Source organism: Pithys albifrons, chromosome 21, assembly GCF_047495875.1.
Source record: "Pithys albifrons albifrons isolate INPA30051 chromosome 21, PitAlb_v1, whole genome shotgun sequence".
In the NCBI taxonomy this organism is placed as follows: domain Eukaryota; kingdom Metazoa; phylum Chordata; class Aves; order Passeriformes; family Thamnophilidae; genus Pithys; species Pithys albifrons.
The window spans coordinates 8,231,841-8,247,439 of NC_092478.1; the positions used below are offsets into that span (position 1 = coordinate 8,231,841).

The 15,599-nt window shown below is 47.9% G+C and overlaps 1 protein-coding gene across 4 annotated transcripts; it reads right to left on the reverse strand.

Annotated features, from left to right (window-relative positions):
• Positions 1-1,189: 1,189 nt before the first annotated feature.
• DHX40 (DEAH-box helicase 40) lies at positions 1,190-15,599 on the reverse strand. Of its 4 annotated transcripts, none has more exons than XM_071575069.1 (18): positions 15,524-15,599; positions 15,132-15,328; positions 14,258-14,403; positions 13,717-13,836; positions 12,417-12,647; positions 12,190-12,256; positions 11,539-11,670; positions 10,117-10,216; positions 9,728-9,814; positions 8,414-8,596; positions 7,803-7,883; positions 7,025-7,182; positions 5,365-5,479; positions 4,987-5,095; positions 4,585-4,679; positions 3,962-4,031; positions 3,356-3,584; positions 1,190-1,645 (listed from the first exon to the last, which is right to left on the reverse strand). In XM_071575069.1, the coding sequence occupies exons 2-18, from the start codon at positions 15,268-15,270 to the stop codon at positions 1,506-1,508; spliced, it is 2,202 nt and encodes a 733-aa protein (XP_071431170.1). In that variant the 5' UTR covers positions 15,271-15,328; positions 15,524-15,599; the 3' UTR covers positions 1,190-1,505. The 4 variants fall into 4 exon arrangements, with proteins under 4 accessions (XP_071431170.1, XP_071431173.1, XP_071431169.1 ...); XM_071575072.1 differs by having other exon boundaries at positions 1,190-1,642; positions 15,132-15,451; positions 15,506-15,562; XM_071575068.1 differs by having other exon boundaries at positions 15,132-15,451; positions 15,506-15,562.

Consider the following 15,599-nt stretch of genomic DNA (forward strand, 5'->3'; position numbering starts at 1 on the left):
ACTCAGAGGGCATGAGGATGTGCCCAGGGATTCCAGCCCCAGGGAAGGGTGGGCATTCCCACTCCCCCCTCCAGACCCAGCCTGTGGTGCAGATATCACTTGCAAACAGAATATAAATCAAATTAAACAGCAAAAGAGGTTGAGTCAGGAAAAAAGTGCTGCTGCTCCACAGCAGAGTCTGAGCACCAGTGGGAAAGGACCCTCCCAGGGAAGTTCTTCTCCATTACCCCACCTAAACCTCCTCTCTGCCAGTGTGAAGCCATTCCCTCCTGTCCTGGCACTGCAGCCTCTTGGGCAAAGTCCCTGTCCATCTTTCTCCACCTTTTCCATTTTAATAGGTGCAATCACAGAAAGAGGCACAATTATCTACCAGGTTTTTTATATTTCCCACAAAGAACCCCAAGGTTTCTGAGGACTTATGCTCAGCCTGTGCAGTACTGGAATGCTCAAGGTGGAATGGTGAATATTTTACTGACCTACAACATCTTTAACAAGTGACCTGGAAAGGAAGAAGATCACACAGCTGAGGTGGGAAAAAGACACAAAGTTCTTCCAGTTACTTGGAAATTGTCTTATAAAAGGTCCACAATACAACATTTTAGCCTTATTAAGGTGATAAAATAGGATTATTTCTTTATTGAAAAGGAAACAAACTTTATGATGACAAAGCATCACAGCTTAAGCAAAAAATCTTGAATTTCCTTGTGTGTCCTTTCCATACATTTGAAACTGTCATTCTTTAGTTCAAAATCCATACCTTTTAAAAAGAACAGTCCCCAAATTCAGACAAGCAGCCCATCAGGCAGCAGCCCTGCTGCCAGAACTGGTGGGCACAGGATCCACTGCTGGGGTGGGTTCCTCTGCCAGCAGGAGAACACACAGTGCTAAGTCATCCCTGACAGAAATTATGCATTGTTAGCAGGAATGTGAGAACATCAACAAAACGTTGGCACACAAAGACATCCTCACCCAGAGCCATCCCTGCACTTGGCACAGCTCAGCACAGGGCAGGAACAACTGCCTGCAGCACAGAAGGCAAATGCCCTCCTGAACTCAGCCCTGATGGCTCCATCACTGAGAGCCCTTCCTGAGGAGTGTGTGAGCACTGAGACTGCACAACCAGCATCACACTGAGCCAAAGGAATAAAAACTTATAGCCCCACTCCTTAAAAAAATGTAAAACCCAACCAACCTTTAGGTAAATTTTATTAATAATGACACTGAGACCTCTCTAAGTCAACTCCATGCCCCAGAATGGGCACCACAGGCAGCATCTTGTCTCCAGCCACTCAGCTGTTGCCAGTGACACAGAGCAGGAAAACACAGCTTGGTGACTTTGCCCTGCTGGATGCAGCAAAGGAAGGTTGTGTTCTACTCTTCTGCACTCAAAGCACCACAAAGCAGAAGTTTCCCTTCATTCCTGGGAGTCATTTTGCATTATGCAAACGTGCCCAGGACTGCCCAAACTGCCCTCCCTCCCCCTGGGAGAGGAGCTGCCACCAGGATCACCCCAGTTCCTTTGCTGGGCCACCCAACCCTTGTGCCCTTTGCTGCTTCCTCTCCAGGTAACGGGCTCGGGCATCCAGGATGGACTGATCATCATTCCTCCTCTCCATCTTCTTTGCAGAGTTGTCTGTGGCTCCTTCTGGGGGGAGAGGAGAGAAAGGAATACACCTTTCTGTGTCAAAAGCCCCCACAGCACTACAATTCCTCCTGCTTGTAAAATACCCAAGAAAACCCCAACACAATCTCTTTTTTTTTCTCACCAAGTCCAAGGCAGGCATTTCAATGACTTCCAGAGAGGACAGACTGCACCACAGCAGGGAGGGGGGAAAATTAAAATCATGCCTATACTGCCAGGGCAATATTTGCAGCTGGGCTTTTCTCATCCCCAGCATGTCTCCTGGGTTTTACTGAAACACAGAATATGCATCTTGTGTTCTAGGCACCCATTTCTTCCTTAAATTACACCTCTCAAACTCAGGTTTAGGCAGCAGAGGGACAGCACAGGGAGCAGGAAATAAGCTTGGAATAAACTATCTCTAAAAATTTCTGGAGGGAGGAGGAAGAGATTGGAGAACACACAGATAAGGGAGTGGGGAAAATCAATAGTGAGATCAGACAGGTCAGAAATGCAGGTTCTCCCACAGCATGAGACCTTGGGAGTGTTTCTCCCAGGAGGAAAGAAAAGCAAGAAATATTTTCAGTTCAAAATAATAATAGTAATAAAAAATAATCAAAGACTCTGAGAGCCCAGAATTGTGTGAGTGAAGCAGGTGCTGCAGCCTGCAGCAGGTTCTTTGACATAAGGAAGGAGCTTTAATCAACATTATCTATTATAATATTTGTAATTATTCAGTCTTGGAGCCAAATAATAATAATTCAGATCATGCTGCAGCCTTTTCTTCCACTAACTATGCCTTTGTCAGCTATTCAGCCACCTATTTTTATGAAGCTCCCAAAAATAAAACATCTGTAAGGTCAGTATTAATCTCAAATTAATTGACAATTGCCTGGTGAAGTCATAATGTCAAGAGGGACTTCAGAGGGATGATGCTCCTCTGCATTACCCCACAGTGCAAACATCCTTTCCAGCAAATTTATAACCTAATCATGTTCATGTTTTTATCATTTAAAAGGGTGGGTTTGTACCAAAATGCACACTGGTCTGAGCCCAACAGTCTCCTTTTTATCTACTGGTAAGGGAATTGAAGAGAAATATCACCAGGGCCTGCAGTGTCCAACAGATTGGTGTTGGGAGGGTCAGCTCAGGAGGGAGGAGCCCTTTGAAGACTTGGCTGCTTTAGGAAGCTGCTGCCAGAGGAATTCAGAGAATGTCAAGCAGCAGATCAGGCAGCAGGCACCAGTCTTCATTAGAACTGACTGTTGAAACATATGGCATCAAATTCATTACCATGACACATTCACCAAAATGTGGTACTTCTCCCTTCATGTTTTCTGTTGGGTGAGGGTTTTTGGGTTGAGTTTTTTCCTTCCCCCTGCCCCACAGCCCTTAGGACTTCTTTCTCTCAGGGCAGTATTATTTAGGTATCTGTGGTTAAATACCCTTCACAAGCTTCAACAACAATAAGCAATGCTTTTGGTCAATTCTGTGTTAAAGTTCTGCTCCTGTGAGCTCAAGCAAACCAGAAGAAGGGGGGAGCATGGCAAGAACCAGGAAGGAAACACCACTACTCAAAATAAAGATTGCAGAGCTGTGGTAAGAGAAGAAAACAGCCAGAATTACACATATCACACACATTAAATTAACACCTTCTAGCCCAGGATGAATTCAGTGACAAGAGACACACAGGAGTGTACAACCCCCACAGAACGGATGTGGACTGGTGCTCACCCAGCTGCCTCTTCAGGTCCTCCTTATGCTGCCACTTGGTTATTTCCTCCTCTGTCACCTCCTCCCGGGCCACACTGCTCAGCTCATGGGCATCAATCTGGTGCAGTCGGGGCAGCAGGTCCTTGACCCACTCGTAGCGAACGGGACACACCGTCCGCACGTAGATCTTGGATGTCACCGTGACATCGTGGAAGATGATCCACTCCAGGAGGCTCTCCTGGTTGTAGAGCTGAAAAATTAAGGAGATTCTTTCAGAGCTGATTTTGTTTTATTTTATTTTTATTCTTCAAGCCCCCTTCACCCCCTTCACTGGAGTATTTCCCAACACTTCAGAGGCAAGGGGGAGATAAAGCTGACACCATCCTCAGTTTTCAGGGAAGTGAAGGTGGAATGAGTTGCCTAAAACTGCCCAGAGGGAAGGTTCAGTCTGTGCCACATTCCTATCATAAGCCAAGTATTTACCAAATGTGAAGAAGTGAGGCTCTTCCCCACTCTCCAAATGAACACTATTAACACAGACCAAGCAACAGGAAGGGTTTATGGGCCCTGCCTCTCATTCCTTGTATAGGTCCTTTGCCACTTTATCAGCAGACTTTGGGAACTCACTGTGGATGAGGGGTGGATATAGACTATGCTGCCATGTCCATCCATTGTACAGAAGGTCTTGGCTGCAGATCTGAAAGGTTTGTGAGAAAAAATAAAAATAAATACTGAAACACACTTTGCTGTGATTAGACAGCAACACAGACAGCAAGACTAAACAAAGCAGCAGTAATGTAGAAAACCAGCCAAATGTCTAAGGAGACAAAGTCAAATATCTGAGGAAAGAGGCTTCCAGAATTAAACTGTAAAAAAGCCAGTGAGGAATAAAGTGTATCTTATTTACCACAGTAGCACTGCAGATACATCAGGACAATAGTAACAGGGTTTGGAGTGGAGACTTTGACAGACACAATAACTGGAGATTTCCAAGCCCCTTAGTTTGGTATCTGGAACTACCCACCAGCTTGAGAGTTCATTCCACAGACAGAAAAATGACATTCCTGGGGAAGGTTCTGACATCCTTGGAATAATTATATAATGACAGTCAAAAGCAGAGAACCCTCCAGGCCTCCAGCCCTGCATAGAAACACCTCCTTCAGCTGCCAACACACAGCCTTCTGTAGGTGTAGCTACACTTGGAGATCCTTTGTATAATCTTTCCCATTCAGTTCTCCAAACCTTCTTACCTCCGAGCTACATTGATGAAGTATCCTGCACACAGACACCTCCTTAGTATTTCAGTTCTGGAGCCTTCAAAGGTCTCTTTGGGGAAGTCTGGCAGCTGTGTGAAGAGAAAACACCAGGAATCAGGGTCCTCTCTAGAGAAAAAGCAGTTACATCCCCTCTACCCCATGGATTTTAAACTGGGTTTCTCTCTGTAAAAAAACATGAGGAAAGGAGAAAAATGTCTCCTCCTCGCCTGTTCCCACCATCATACCTGTCAGTTACACAAGCAAGGATGGATTTAGGTGGATTAGTTTCTGCCAGAGAGGGGCAGCAGCCATCTGGCAAAGGCTCACTAGTCTGGTGATAATGTCTGAAATACAAACTTACATAACTGAAGCATACTTAGGAAGTTTATTTTTCACCTGTTTCAGTTTATTGGTTATTTCCCGAAGCTGTTTTTCCACACTAAAAGCAGATTTCAAAGCTCTCCAGTGGATCCAGTATCTGTGGCACCAAGCTGAAGGAGACTTGCTGAGAACAGAAACACTTGTGTTATGAAGAAGCCCTCTGGAAGCTGAAGGCAGAAACTTGCCTCTATTTTCCGTGATGGTTGTACAAAAGTAACAACCCACACAGACAGATGCTTTGTTAGTTTAAATTATGACAGAATTTACAGATCAAATCAGGAATAAATCTGCAGTTAGGCACGAGGGCACACGTGTATAAGGAGCACATCTAAAAACTGGCAGCACCTAGGAGTTATGAGCAAAAACCACTTACTGTAAGGGATTATTTTATACCTTGCTTTGCACTGTTCAAAAATATTTAAGAGGGTTGCAAAGTCATTGCATCCTCCCACTTGTGAGGAAAGTTCCTGGTGTTGAAGCTCAGCCTCCTTTTGCTTCTGAGGATCACCTGGGGAAGTAAGTTATATCTCACTTAGTCATTTTTAGGCATCACTCCCTAATTTCCTGGCACCATCTCTCCCAAGTGTGTTTGACTCTTTATTCATGTTATTTTTAGATTTGTCTCTCCTTCTACAGCTGCATTTACAGTTCTTCCTCCTTCCATTACTGCTGAACAAGAGCAGGTAGATGCTGATAAATCCGTGATTAATCTCATCAGTCAGCAATAAAGATGAAGAATTCTGGTCTCTCAGAAAGGTTCTATTTCTCTCTCACAATCAACTCAGATGCTGATATGGAAAGATAAAGGAACAGGGACCTTAAACAAACAGCTCAGAGGGATCAAATGGAAGTTTTGCCCTGAGAGAAAAAACAAGACTGTTGAAACCACCCCATCATAGCACCATTTAATCTATTTAACTCAGCTTTTGTCCCAGTGCCACACTAATGAAGGTCTGAAAATAAAGAAGAGCCTTAGAAACACATGTGGATCTGTGAGTTCAGTGGGAATCCACCTTCACTAAATGCTAGGAATGTACTGGGCAAAAGCAACACCTCCAAAGTGTTAATCCAAGTTCTAAATACCCAAAGAATTTCTTCTCCAGCACATCCTTTTCCCCTTAGGAGAGGGAGACACGACTGCAAAGGCCCTTGCACTGCTGCAGATGTCAGAAGTTGGTGGGTACTAAAGGTAACAGGGATGGAGGAGGCTTGATCCTACAGAATGGGAGTCCTGATGTTCTTCCCAATGCTCGGTTGCTGCAGAACAACCATCACGTGCAGCAGGTGAAGAGAGAACAAGCTGCCAGATGGAGGATGGGAAAGCACAGGGATAGTTATGGGAATGGGAAGGGTCCTGGAGCAGATTCCAGGTTATCAGTGCTGTCAGCAGTGACTGCTGTGCTAACAGGGACAGTTAATGGAGTACAGGGATAACTGGACAAGAGCCAGAGAGGGACTGGGAAGGACAAAGGTCTCCCACAAAGACAGGACATACCCAGACATGTAGCACAGTCAGGGGGAAGGGGAGCAGAGAGGAGGGGAAAGGAGATGGGGGGGAGGATGTGAGAGACTGAGTTCAGCACTGTGAAAGGGGCTGCCTTGGAACCACAGCAAAATTGTATTTTTCTTTTAGGAAAACACTAGAAATGAGGCAGTGACAAGCTGAGCTGCTCACGGTAACTTAAAGGGTCTATTTGGCTAGACAGAGTTATTGACAGAAAAGATAATCCAGAGGTGACCCCATTCATTAAACACAAGTTAATCACTCAGACCAACAGCAGAACATCTGCTGTGGTGCATTTTGGTTTTCTGGTGGGGTTTTTCACTCTTTCCCCTCCTGTTCCAGTCTCCCCCTCACAACCTCTCAGCACCCTCTTGCTTACGCAAATGTTGCTTCCCAGCTCACAGCCTCAGGACAAATGCAACCCAATTCCATGCTCCTCTGGATCTTTGGAACAGCTGTTGTCCAATTCCTGGCAGGCACCATGCCCTGCTCCAAACCCACGGAAAGCTTTAAGAGCATTTGGGCTGCTGTGGGATGAGGGGTCCATACCTGGCCGAATGAAGACGTTCTCCACAGACAGCATGGCCGCGATGGGGAGCAGGAGATCCTCACAGCCAAGAGAGGCAGCTTTTATGACAGCACAGCTCAGGTTGGGAGGGAGGGGAAACTGCACCAGGAATTCTCCCAGTCTTGTCACGTGGCCTCTCCTTATCCCAGGGAAAAGATGGAAATGACAAATTGAACAAAACTCTGTTTAAATGTAAATGGTAGTGTGCACATACAGGTCAGCCCCCACATCCTGACCAAGAGCAGGGGACAAGCATTTCCCTCTGGGTGTGTGTGCTGGGGACACAAAGAAGTGTCACAAGCAGGACAATCCACCTTTCTCCACTTTGCTCGTGCCGGCTCCATGCCAGGCACAGCCAGCTTTTACTTTATTTGCCAGAAGAATTCCTGGAAGTTTAGGATAAGATCTCGCTTCCTGTCTGAGTTCTTGGATGGGCCTCACAGCTAAAGCCTGAGCTCCTCCGTCACAGCAGGCTGGATGTGCCACCAGCAGCCACAGCACTGAGTGGAGGTAACTTGTCTGAGGTCACTCAGGAACTCCAGGACAATGTGGACAAACTGATCTGTATCTCTCAGTCCCTGAGCTGAGCTCTAACCTTGATTTTACAGAGTATATTAAACCCCAGTAGGAACTTCCTGGAAGCTAAATGAGGAAACATACTCTGCTGCTGGGGGAAGTCCTTTAGTCCACACAAACAACTGCTAACACCAGTTAAACCATTGAATTCTTGCAGTGACCACACCCTTTTATTTTTTTTACCTGTCAATAGCACTGCATTGGTAAAGTTCCTTAAGAGCTTCTAAAATGTGTCTTTCTTCAGGGGGGTCCAAATAGGGAAATCTGTAGTAAAAAATGAAATAAAATATCCCTCATTGTTCAGACCAGAATAGCTTTGATACTTTTCATATTTATTAAAATACCTTTTCCACCTCCCAATACAGGTTTCTGCCCAAAGTGCACATAACCATCTCCAGCACATGGGTGTGTTACTGCATGTCCAGCCTCAAGCTGAGGAATTTTGCTGACAAACCCCAGCAGGGCACACACAAAGCTGAACTGTATTTTCTGCACTTGTATGATCTCAAAATTAAACAATTCCACAGAGATGAAGCTTTCAGGGTACAAACATCAGCGTTTCAAAGGAACACTACAAACCATATATTGAATTTTGGAGTCAGCTAGTTTTGGCAGAACCTCCAACCTGTGCTCAAGACCCAGCTGGCATTACAGCCTGTGGAGCACAGCAGAAAAGCTGATTGAATTGAGTGCCACAGTTGGCTGGGGACCTAATCCTGCCTGCTGCCAACAGGCTCTGGGTGCGGCGCTGCCGGGCCGGGGGACACACGGCTAATCCCCTGCACAGGGGTCACCTGATGACGTCATGCACGGAGAGGCACTTGAGGGTGAGGATGACAGCGGTGAGGCTGGTCCTCCTGATCTCTGGCACGGTGTGGGCGGGCATGCACTGCTCCCAGAACTCCCTGCCGTACAGCCGGTAGCTCTTCCCCGAGGACGTCCTGCCAGCTCGGCCCGCCCGCTGCTTTGCCTCGCTCCTTCCAACACAGAGAGGAAGGGAGAGAAACAACATCCAAACTCTTGATCCCTTCTGGTACCACCCCAAGCAGCACAGTGTGACTATGACAAGAAACAGCAATTTCTGTGGTTGTGGATGGGAGGCATTTTCATAGAATCATATAATGGATTGGGTTGGAAAAGACCTCCGAGATCATCAAGTTCAACCCTTGGTCCAACTCCAGTCCCTTTACCAGATCATGGCACTCAGTGCCACGGCCAAGCTCACGTTAAAAACCTCCAGGGATGGGGAATCCACCCCCTCTCTGGGCAGCCCATTCCAATGCCTGAGCACTCTCTCTGCAGAGAACTTTTTTCTCATCTCCAACTTCAATTTCCCCTGGCAGAGCTTGAGCCCATCGTGCCCCCTTGTCCTATTGCTGAGTGCCTGGGAGAAGAGACCAATCCCCACCTGGCCAGAACTTCCCTTCAGGCAGTTCCAGACAGTGCTGAGGTCACCTCTGAGCCTCCTCTTCTCCTGGCTAAACACCCCCAGCTCCCTCAGCCTCTCCCCACAGCACTTGTGCTCCAGTCCCTTCTCCAGCCTCGTTGCTCTTCTCTGGCCCCGCTCCAGCCCCTCAATCTCTTGCCTCAACTGAGGGGACCAGAACTGAACACAACACTCAAGGTGTGGCCTCCCCAGTGCAGAGTACAGGGGAAGGGTCACTGCCCTGGGCCTGCTGGCCACGCTAGTTTTGATCCAGGCCAGGATCCCATTGGCCTTCTTGGCCACCTGGGCACACTGTTGGCTCATGCTGAGTTTTACTGTGCAGCCACTGGGACATCCAGTGGTACAGGAACTACCAGAATCGATTCTGTGCATGGAAGACCTTTTTTAAGCTTCTCTGAATCAGGCTGTTGTATTCAGCAAACTCAAGAGGACATGTGAGCCCCTGTTCAGGCTGCAGACAATGCACTGGCAATTCCTTATCTGTAACTCACAGAAAATTGTCCTGAATTACTTTCTGTCTAGCAACAAACAAAGCAGCTTTAAATTACAGAACTCCAAGGCTGCTCCCCACCTTTTAATTTACTTATCTTTTTTAAAGATCAACCAATACACAGTATTGTCAGAGCAACTCCAGGAAAAACAAGACATTTTTAAAACTTACTTTGAAATGGGAACCACCTCCAGTATGTCCAGGCCAACTCGGGGGTTGTGATTCAACTGCTTCACAAACCCACTGTCCACCACATACCTGAGGAGAAGGACAGAGGTCTCAGCACACAGACAGGTGATGCCTCACACCTTCCATCCCAGCAGGAACACATTTACCCTGTCCAGACCATGGTTATCCCATGGAGCCAAGATCTGATTTCAAATTAGGGTCCAAAACCATCAGTCATCCATAATACTATATAATAGTATTAAAGGTTTTCTTACTACACACACAAAAAAAGGCAACAGGCAATTACTGGGCAGGTACAGAAGGGGAAGAAAGTCAGCACTGTCTGAATTATTCCCTCTGTTACAGCTTTTATGAAGGACAGAGAACAATACCTGACTCCTTCAATGGTCAGAGATGTTGCAGCAATGTTTGTGGACACCACACATTTCCTAATGCCTGCAGGAGCTGGCAAAAATATCCTTTTCTGTTGATCTAAAATGACAGGGATTCGGGCCAACAGTTTATTTACAGTGCTGATTCCAAACCAATTTACTCAAATGCTGAGTGAAAGTCATTTGAATGACATTAGAAAGTGAACCACATAACATTCTAAAATATAGATTTGGTATTATTTTAGCATATGCAGAAGTCAGAGAATATCTTCTTTATTACTCAAATATTCAAGATTTGGAGATGGAGAAAGGCAAACTTTCCTGGGTGCTTCCTGACCAGAAAAACAAACAAGATGTCTGAAGAGAATCTTTATGAAGGATTTGAAGGGGTTTAACCATCAGAGCAAATGAATGTGAACATCAAAAAAGTTGAATTAACCCCCCATGTTTCCAGCAAATCTTCATTTAACATGTACCAAACCAGCATAAGCAGTTCCCATTCATACACTTGGCTTGCCAACAACAAAAAAGAAGTGGGAATTCAACTTTCCCCTGAAATTGTCTCACTTGTTGTTTTTGAAAAACATAAAAATTTTCTTAGGAAGATTTCCTTGTGTATATAAAAATACTCAAATGGCCTCTGAGAAAACACCACAAAAGACAAATGAAATACAGTATCACTCTCAGTCAGGAATCACTTTCATGGAGTAAGGAGGAAGTTACACTTCTCATTTATGCAACTTTTCACTTTGCTCTTCTAAAAGACTAAAGTTTTGCTCCCTCTACAGATTGTTCCCAGATCTTCCCTCTCAGCAGCATTTCTGGAGGGAAATTGCTGTCCTGCTCCTCTGAACACTCACTCTGCCCCTTGGCAGCCTCCCTTCTGCACACTGACTCAAATTCATCTGAAAATACAGTGTGTGTTCAGCAAAGCTCAAGAGGGTTTTAACTCTTTGAAACTAACTGTGGTATTGCTGCCAAATAAAAGAGTGATTCACTCTGATAACCTGTCCTTTCCCACATTGTGTGACACTGCACCACTATCTTCCCTTCCAGCTCCACTCTCACCACCAAACACCTCCTGGCAGTATCTTTTCCACATAAAATAACATGTGAGGACATCTGAACCTTCAGTTACAGCATATCCCCTCCCTAAGCTGAAGATCCTGATGCCATGTGAAGCCCCATCCAGCGGGTATGAATTTGAACTGGAGGCTCCAGTGCAAGCACAGGGAAGGCTGAAGTTTGATCAGTTTGTGACCACCACAAAAACCCCAGTAGTGCCAAGGAATGGCAACAAATTGGTTAAAGAGCTCCATTTTCCCAATCACAGCAGAACTGCTTGGTGAGGGTGCTGTTTGTAACACCCCCTGCAGTTCACACTCCTGTGAATTCAGCCCCCCTGACATTCCATGCTGTTACCTGTGGACATGGAGCCATAGAGAGGCAGGATGAGCAGCCCCTCCACAGCCCGGTCGTGCACCTCGTACCGGTAATCAATGGCCTCGGCCTTCTTGAAGAGCAAGTCACAGGCTCTTTCTATCTCCATTTGGCCTGAAAGGCACAGAAGGGCATTCCAGTGACTTAACCAGTCACAACTCTGCCTTCCACATTTGCAACATTTTTGAACACGATTGTTTTGCCAATACTACACCACTACAAGGAGGAAATAACGAGTTAGTTTAGGAGGTGACACCCAGCCTTTCCACAGTGCCTCTCCCCAAGGCTGTGTCCTAAAAGATGAGTGTCTGGCCACTGATGGAAGGTTTGCAGCTAAAGAAACTCTCTCTTCCTGAATAAACAACAAAATTAAACCTGCAGACAACACAGAGTCAATCTGGCACAGGAAGAAAACAGAATACGCAAATTTTCAAGTTATTTTTTTGTCTGACCTCATAGGTACAGATATTCCTAAAATGCTCTGAAAATTATCCCTTCACAGGGCTGTGTGCATCAACCTGCTCCTCTGCCTTCTCCACTTGCTGCTCTGGGACAAGGCAGACAGTCTGTTTTGCTGGCACTGCCATGGAATAACCTGGAACAGCCACGGGTTGCTGAAGGATAAATCCTCACCTGTCAGGAAAACCAGGATGTCGCCTTCTGGCTCATTTAGGTGGACATCCAGAGTGACCTTCACAGCCTGCAACAAGCAACAAACAGAGCTGCAATCCCACTGGCTCCTGTTAAAACTCACCATCCCAACTGAGTCTTCCCTGTTTCCTGCAGGGATGCTCAGAACACAACCCAGCAGCCAATTCCCGTGGCCTTTCCCAGAGGATAATCACACAAAGCCACCAGACCTCTGTGACATAGGCAGAGCTGCCCACGTCCCTGGGGCTGAGCAGGTTGCAGAATATCTCCTTGACAGGGTAACTCCTTCCTGGAATGTGCAGCACTGAGCAGTGTCCAAAGAACTCCGAGAGCTTGTCCACCTCCAGGGTGGCTGACATCACCACCACCTTCATGTCTGTCTTCCTGTCTGGTGGCTTCTTCTGTAGGAACAGCTTCTTCAGCAACCCAAACAAGATATCCTGACAGAAAAGGAGAAGCAACTGATGTTAATACCCCAGTTTTCTTGGAAGTGCCTGACAAACTTGGAAGGGACTGATTTTATCCCACTGAGACAGTGAAAATCACATATTATTCCAGGCCTAAGCACTAAGAAAACATACATTTACCCTGGTCATTTTATAAACAGGCTAATTAGTTTCTAGAATTTAATTAGTATTTTATTAGCTCTTCTCAGTGCCCATAGACAGTACAAGTGTAATTTAAATTCCTTTGTTCTTTATTTTTATACTCTCAAGGTGAAGTCATCTGTGAGCAGTTACCTCAGATCCATTTTCCAGTGTGTATCACCCAACTGTGTGTGCACCCTCTGTGTTTCACTACTTATTGTCAGGATTTCAGCAAGTTTATTTTGCTCTGGGTTAAAAACCTGCTCCTTACAGAGACACAGGAGATGGGGCAGTAACTCCCCACATCACCCCTGCTCAGTTACTTCCCATACCCTCAGATACCTGAGGGCAGAACTGGGATCAGACAGCATTTTCCCATTTCCCCAGCTGGCCTGGCAGATTGTTTGCCAGAGCAGTAGATTCTTTGCCTCACAACACAATCTCTTGAGGACTCAGTGACTTAAGTGTCCCTGTGCTGGCCACAGAAGGGTCACAGTGACTTTTGAGAGCTTTTGGTCCTTAGGTCAGTCTGGACACTTCCATGGCCCCAAAAGCCATAATCTCTTTGCACAGTCATGAACACACCCCAGGAAACGTTAGAGCAAGAAAGATGTTTCAGGGTGTTGTTTGTGTGTGGAAAAATTAAGATTCTAGAAAGTTTGTGTTCACTGTGCTGGCTTTAAACTCCTGGAAATTTTGCGAGAGTATCCAATAACCAGCAGAGTTTTAACTCCAACAGGACTACAGGCCACATCTTATTTTCAGATTATGCAACATGCAATAAGGGAAGCAGCAAAAGGATTAAGCACATCCATGGAAAACCAGTCCAAATCCCTGGGGATTGTGCAGAAGTGGAAGGAAGGCATAAGCAGAGCAGAGGAAAGGAGCATCAGGGACCCCAAAGGAATAAGGTGAGACTTACAGTGTTGAGGCTCCGCTCATGGGCCTCATCCAGAATGATGGTGCTGTACTTGCTGAGCAGGGGGTCTGCCAGGATTTGCCTCAGCAGGCAGCCATCAGTCATGTACCTGATGGCAGTTTCCTGCAAGGTTCAGTGAGACCATCAGCTGTTCTGCTGGATTATTATTTCACGCTGAAGCAAACACTTCTTAGAGCACTTTTTTCTGGGACACACTCAGATTTCATCACAAGTGACTGTGCACCACATCGCCAGTGCCCAGCAATGTTCCACTTGCAAGGGGTTCAAAAAACTCCATCAAACGAGTTAAATTATATAAAAAACTTCCTCAAATGAATTACATGACACAAAAGCTTCACCAAATGAGTTCTATGACACAAAACAGCTGCAGCTTCACCACAGCTGGTGCTTGCCAAGGGTCCAAGAGCTACAGCAGAGCCCCTGGGGCTGTGCCATGGCATGGAGGGCCCAGGGACAAACCCTGAGCCACAACCCTGTGTCACTCCAGCCCTCAGATCCCAGATCCCAGTGCCCAGGGCCCTACCTCGGAGGTGCAGTCGTCGAAGCGGACCTGGTAGCCCACGACAGTGCCCAGGGCACAGCCCATCTCGTCGGCCACTCTCTGTGCCACCGACATGGTGGCAACGCGCCGCGGCTGCGTGACACCGATGGCCCCGTGCTTGGCAAGGCCTGGGGGGCACCAGAGACACACCATGGCTTGGGTTGGAAGCACTAATAGACCATCTCGACCCAGCCCCTGCCATGGGCAGGGGTACCTTCTCCTAGTCCAGGTTGCTCCAACCTGGCCTTGGACACTCCCAGGGATGGGGCAGCCACAGCTTCTCTGGGCACCCTGTGCCAGGGCCTGCCCATCCTCACAGGGAAGAATTCCTTCCCAACATCCCTCCCAGCCCTGCCCTCTGGCAGTGAGAAGCCATTCCCTGTGTCCTGTCACTCCATCCCTTGTCCCAAGTCCCTCTCCAGCTCTCCTGGAACCCCTTCACACACTGGAAAGCCCCATTATGATCACCCCAGAGCATCCAGGCTGAACAAGCCCAGTGATTAGAGATGAACTGGGACACTGGGGTTAGAACCACAGGACAGTGTGAGCTGGCAGGGCCCACCGAGCCCAGCTCTGCCCTGAGGGGCCACGGGGATGGAACCCCCGACCCCGGTGCCACCTGCCGTGAGCTGCGCTGCTCGAGCCGCTCACACACAAGGACCTACAGACACACGGACCTACAGACACACACACAGAGATCTACAGATACAGACACACGGACCTACACACACGTGTCAGCTTAAAGGGTTTAATCAGCCTCCTCGCGCCACAGCCCAGCGCCGAAGCTGAGGGGCCAAGGAGCACTATCTGCGTTTATCCGCGCTCATGTCCCAACGCCCGCGGGGGGTTCCCTTACCTGCCTCGAAGAGGTACCTGGGCAGCTGCGTGCTCTTGCCGCTGCCGGTCTCGCCGGTGACGATGAGGAAGGGCTGCTCCCTCACGGCCTCCACAAGCTCCCGGCGGGAGCGCCGGATGGGCAGGGCCGGGCCGTCCATGGCGGGGGTTCCCCGGCAGGTGCAGGGCGGAGCGGCCTCACCTGCGGGGTGACCTCACCTGGGGGGCGGCCTCAGCTGAGGAACCCGCCTCACCTGCGGGGCGGCCTCACCCACCGGTCCCGCCTCACCTGCGGAGGGGCCTCACCCGCCGGCCCCTCCTCACCCGCCGGCCCCTCCTCACCTGCCGGCCCCTCCTCACCTGCCGGCCCCTCCTCACCTGCCGGTCCCGCCTCACCTGCCGGTCCCGCCTCACCTGGCTCGGCCCTCAGGCGGAACCCCCGCCATGGTTTGGGCGCCCCTCGCGCATGCGCGGCCCTCGCCCCGCCCAG

What these genes read in the sequence shown, in the direction of transcription:
- DHX40 (XM_071575069.1), bottom strand. Translation starts at nt 15,270, where the DNA reads ATGGACGGCCCGGCCCTGCCCATCCGGCGCTCCCGCCGGGAGCTTGTG. An exon ending in CTATGGCTCCATGTCCACAG is followed by an intron (nt 10,217 to 11,538) that starts GTAACAGCATGG and finishes CTGTCATTTTAG; the next exon opens with ATCAACAGAAAAGGATATTT. An exon ending in CTGACCATTGAAGGAGTCAG is followed by an intron (nt 9,815 to 10,116) that starts GTATTGTTCTCT and finishes CCTTCTCCTCAG; the next exon opens with GTATGTGGTGGACAGTGGGT.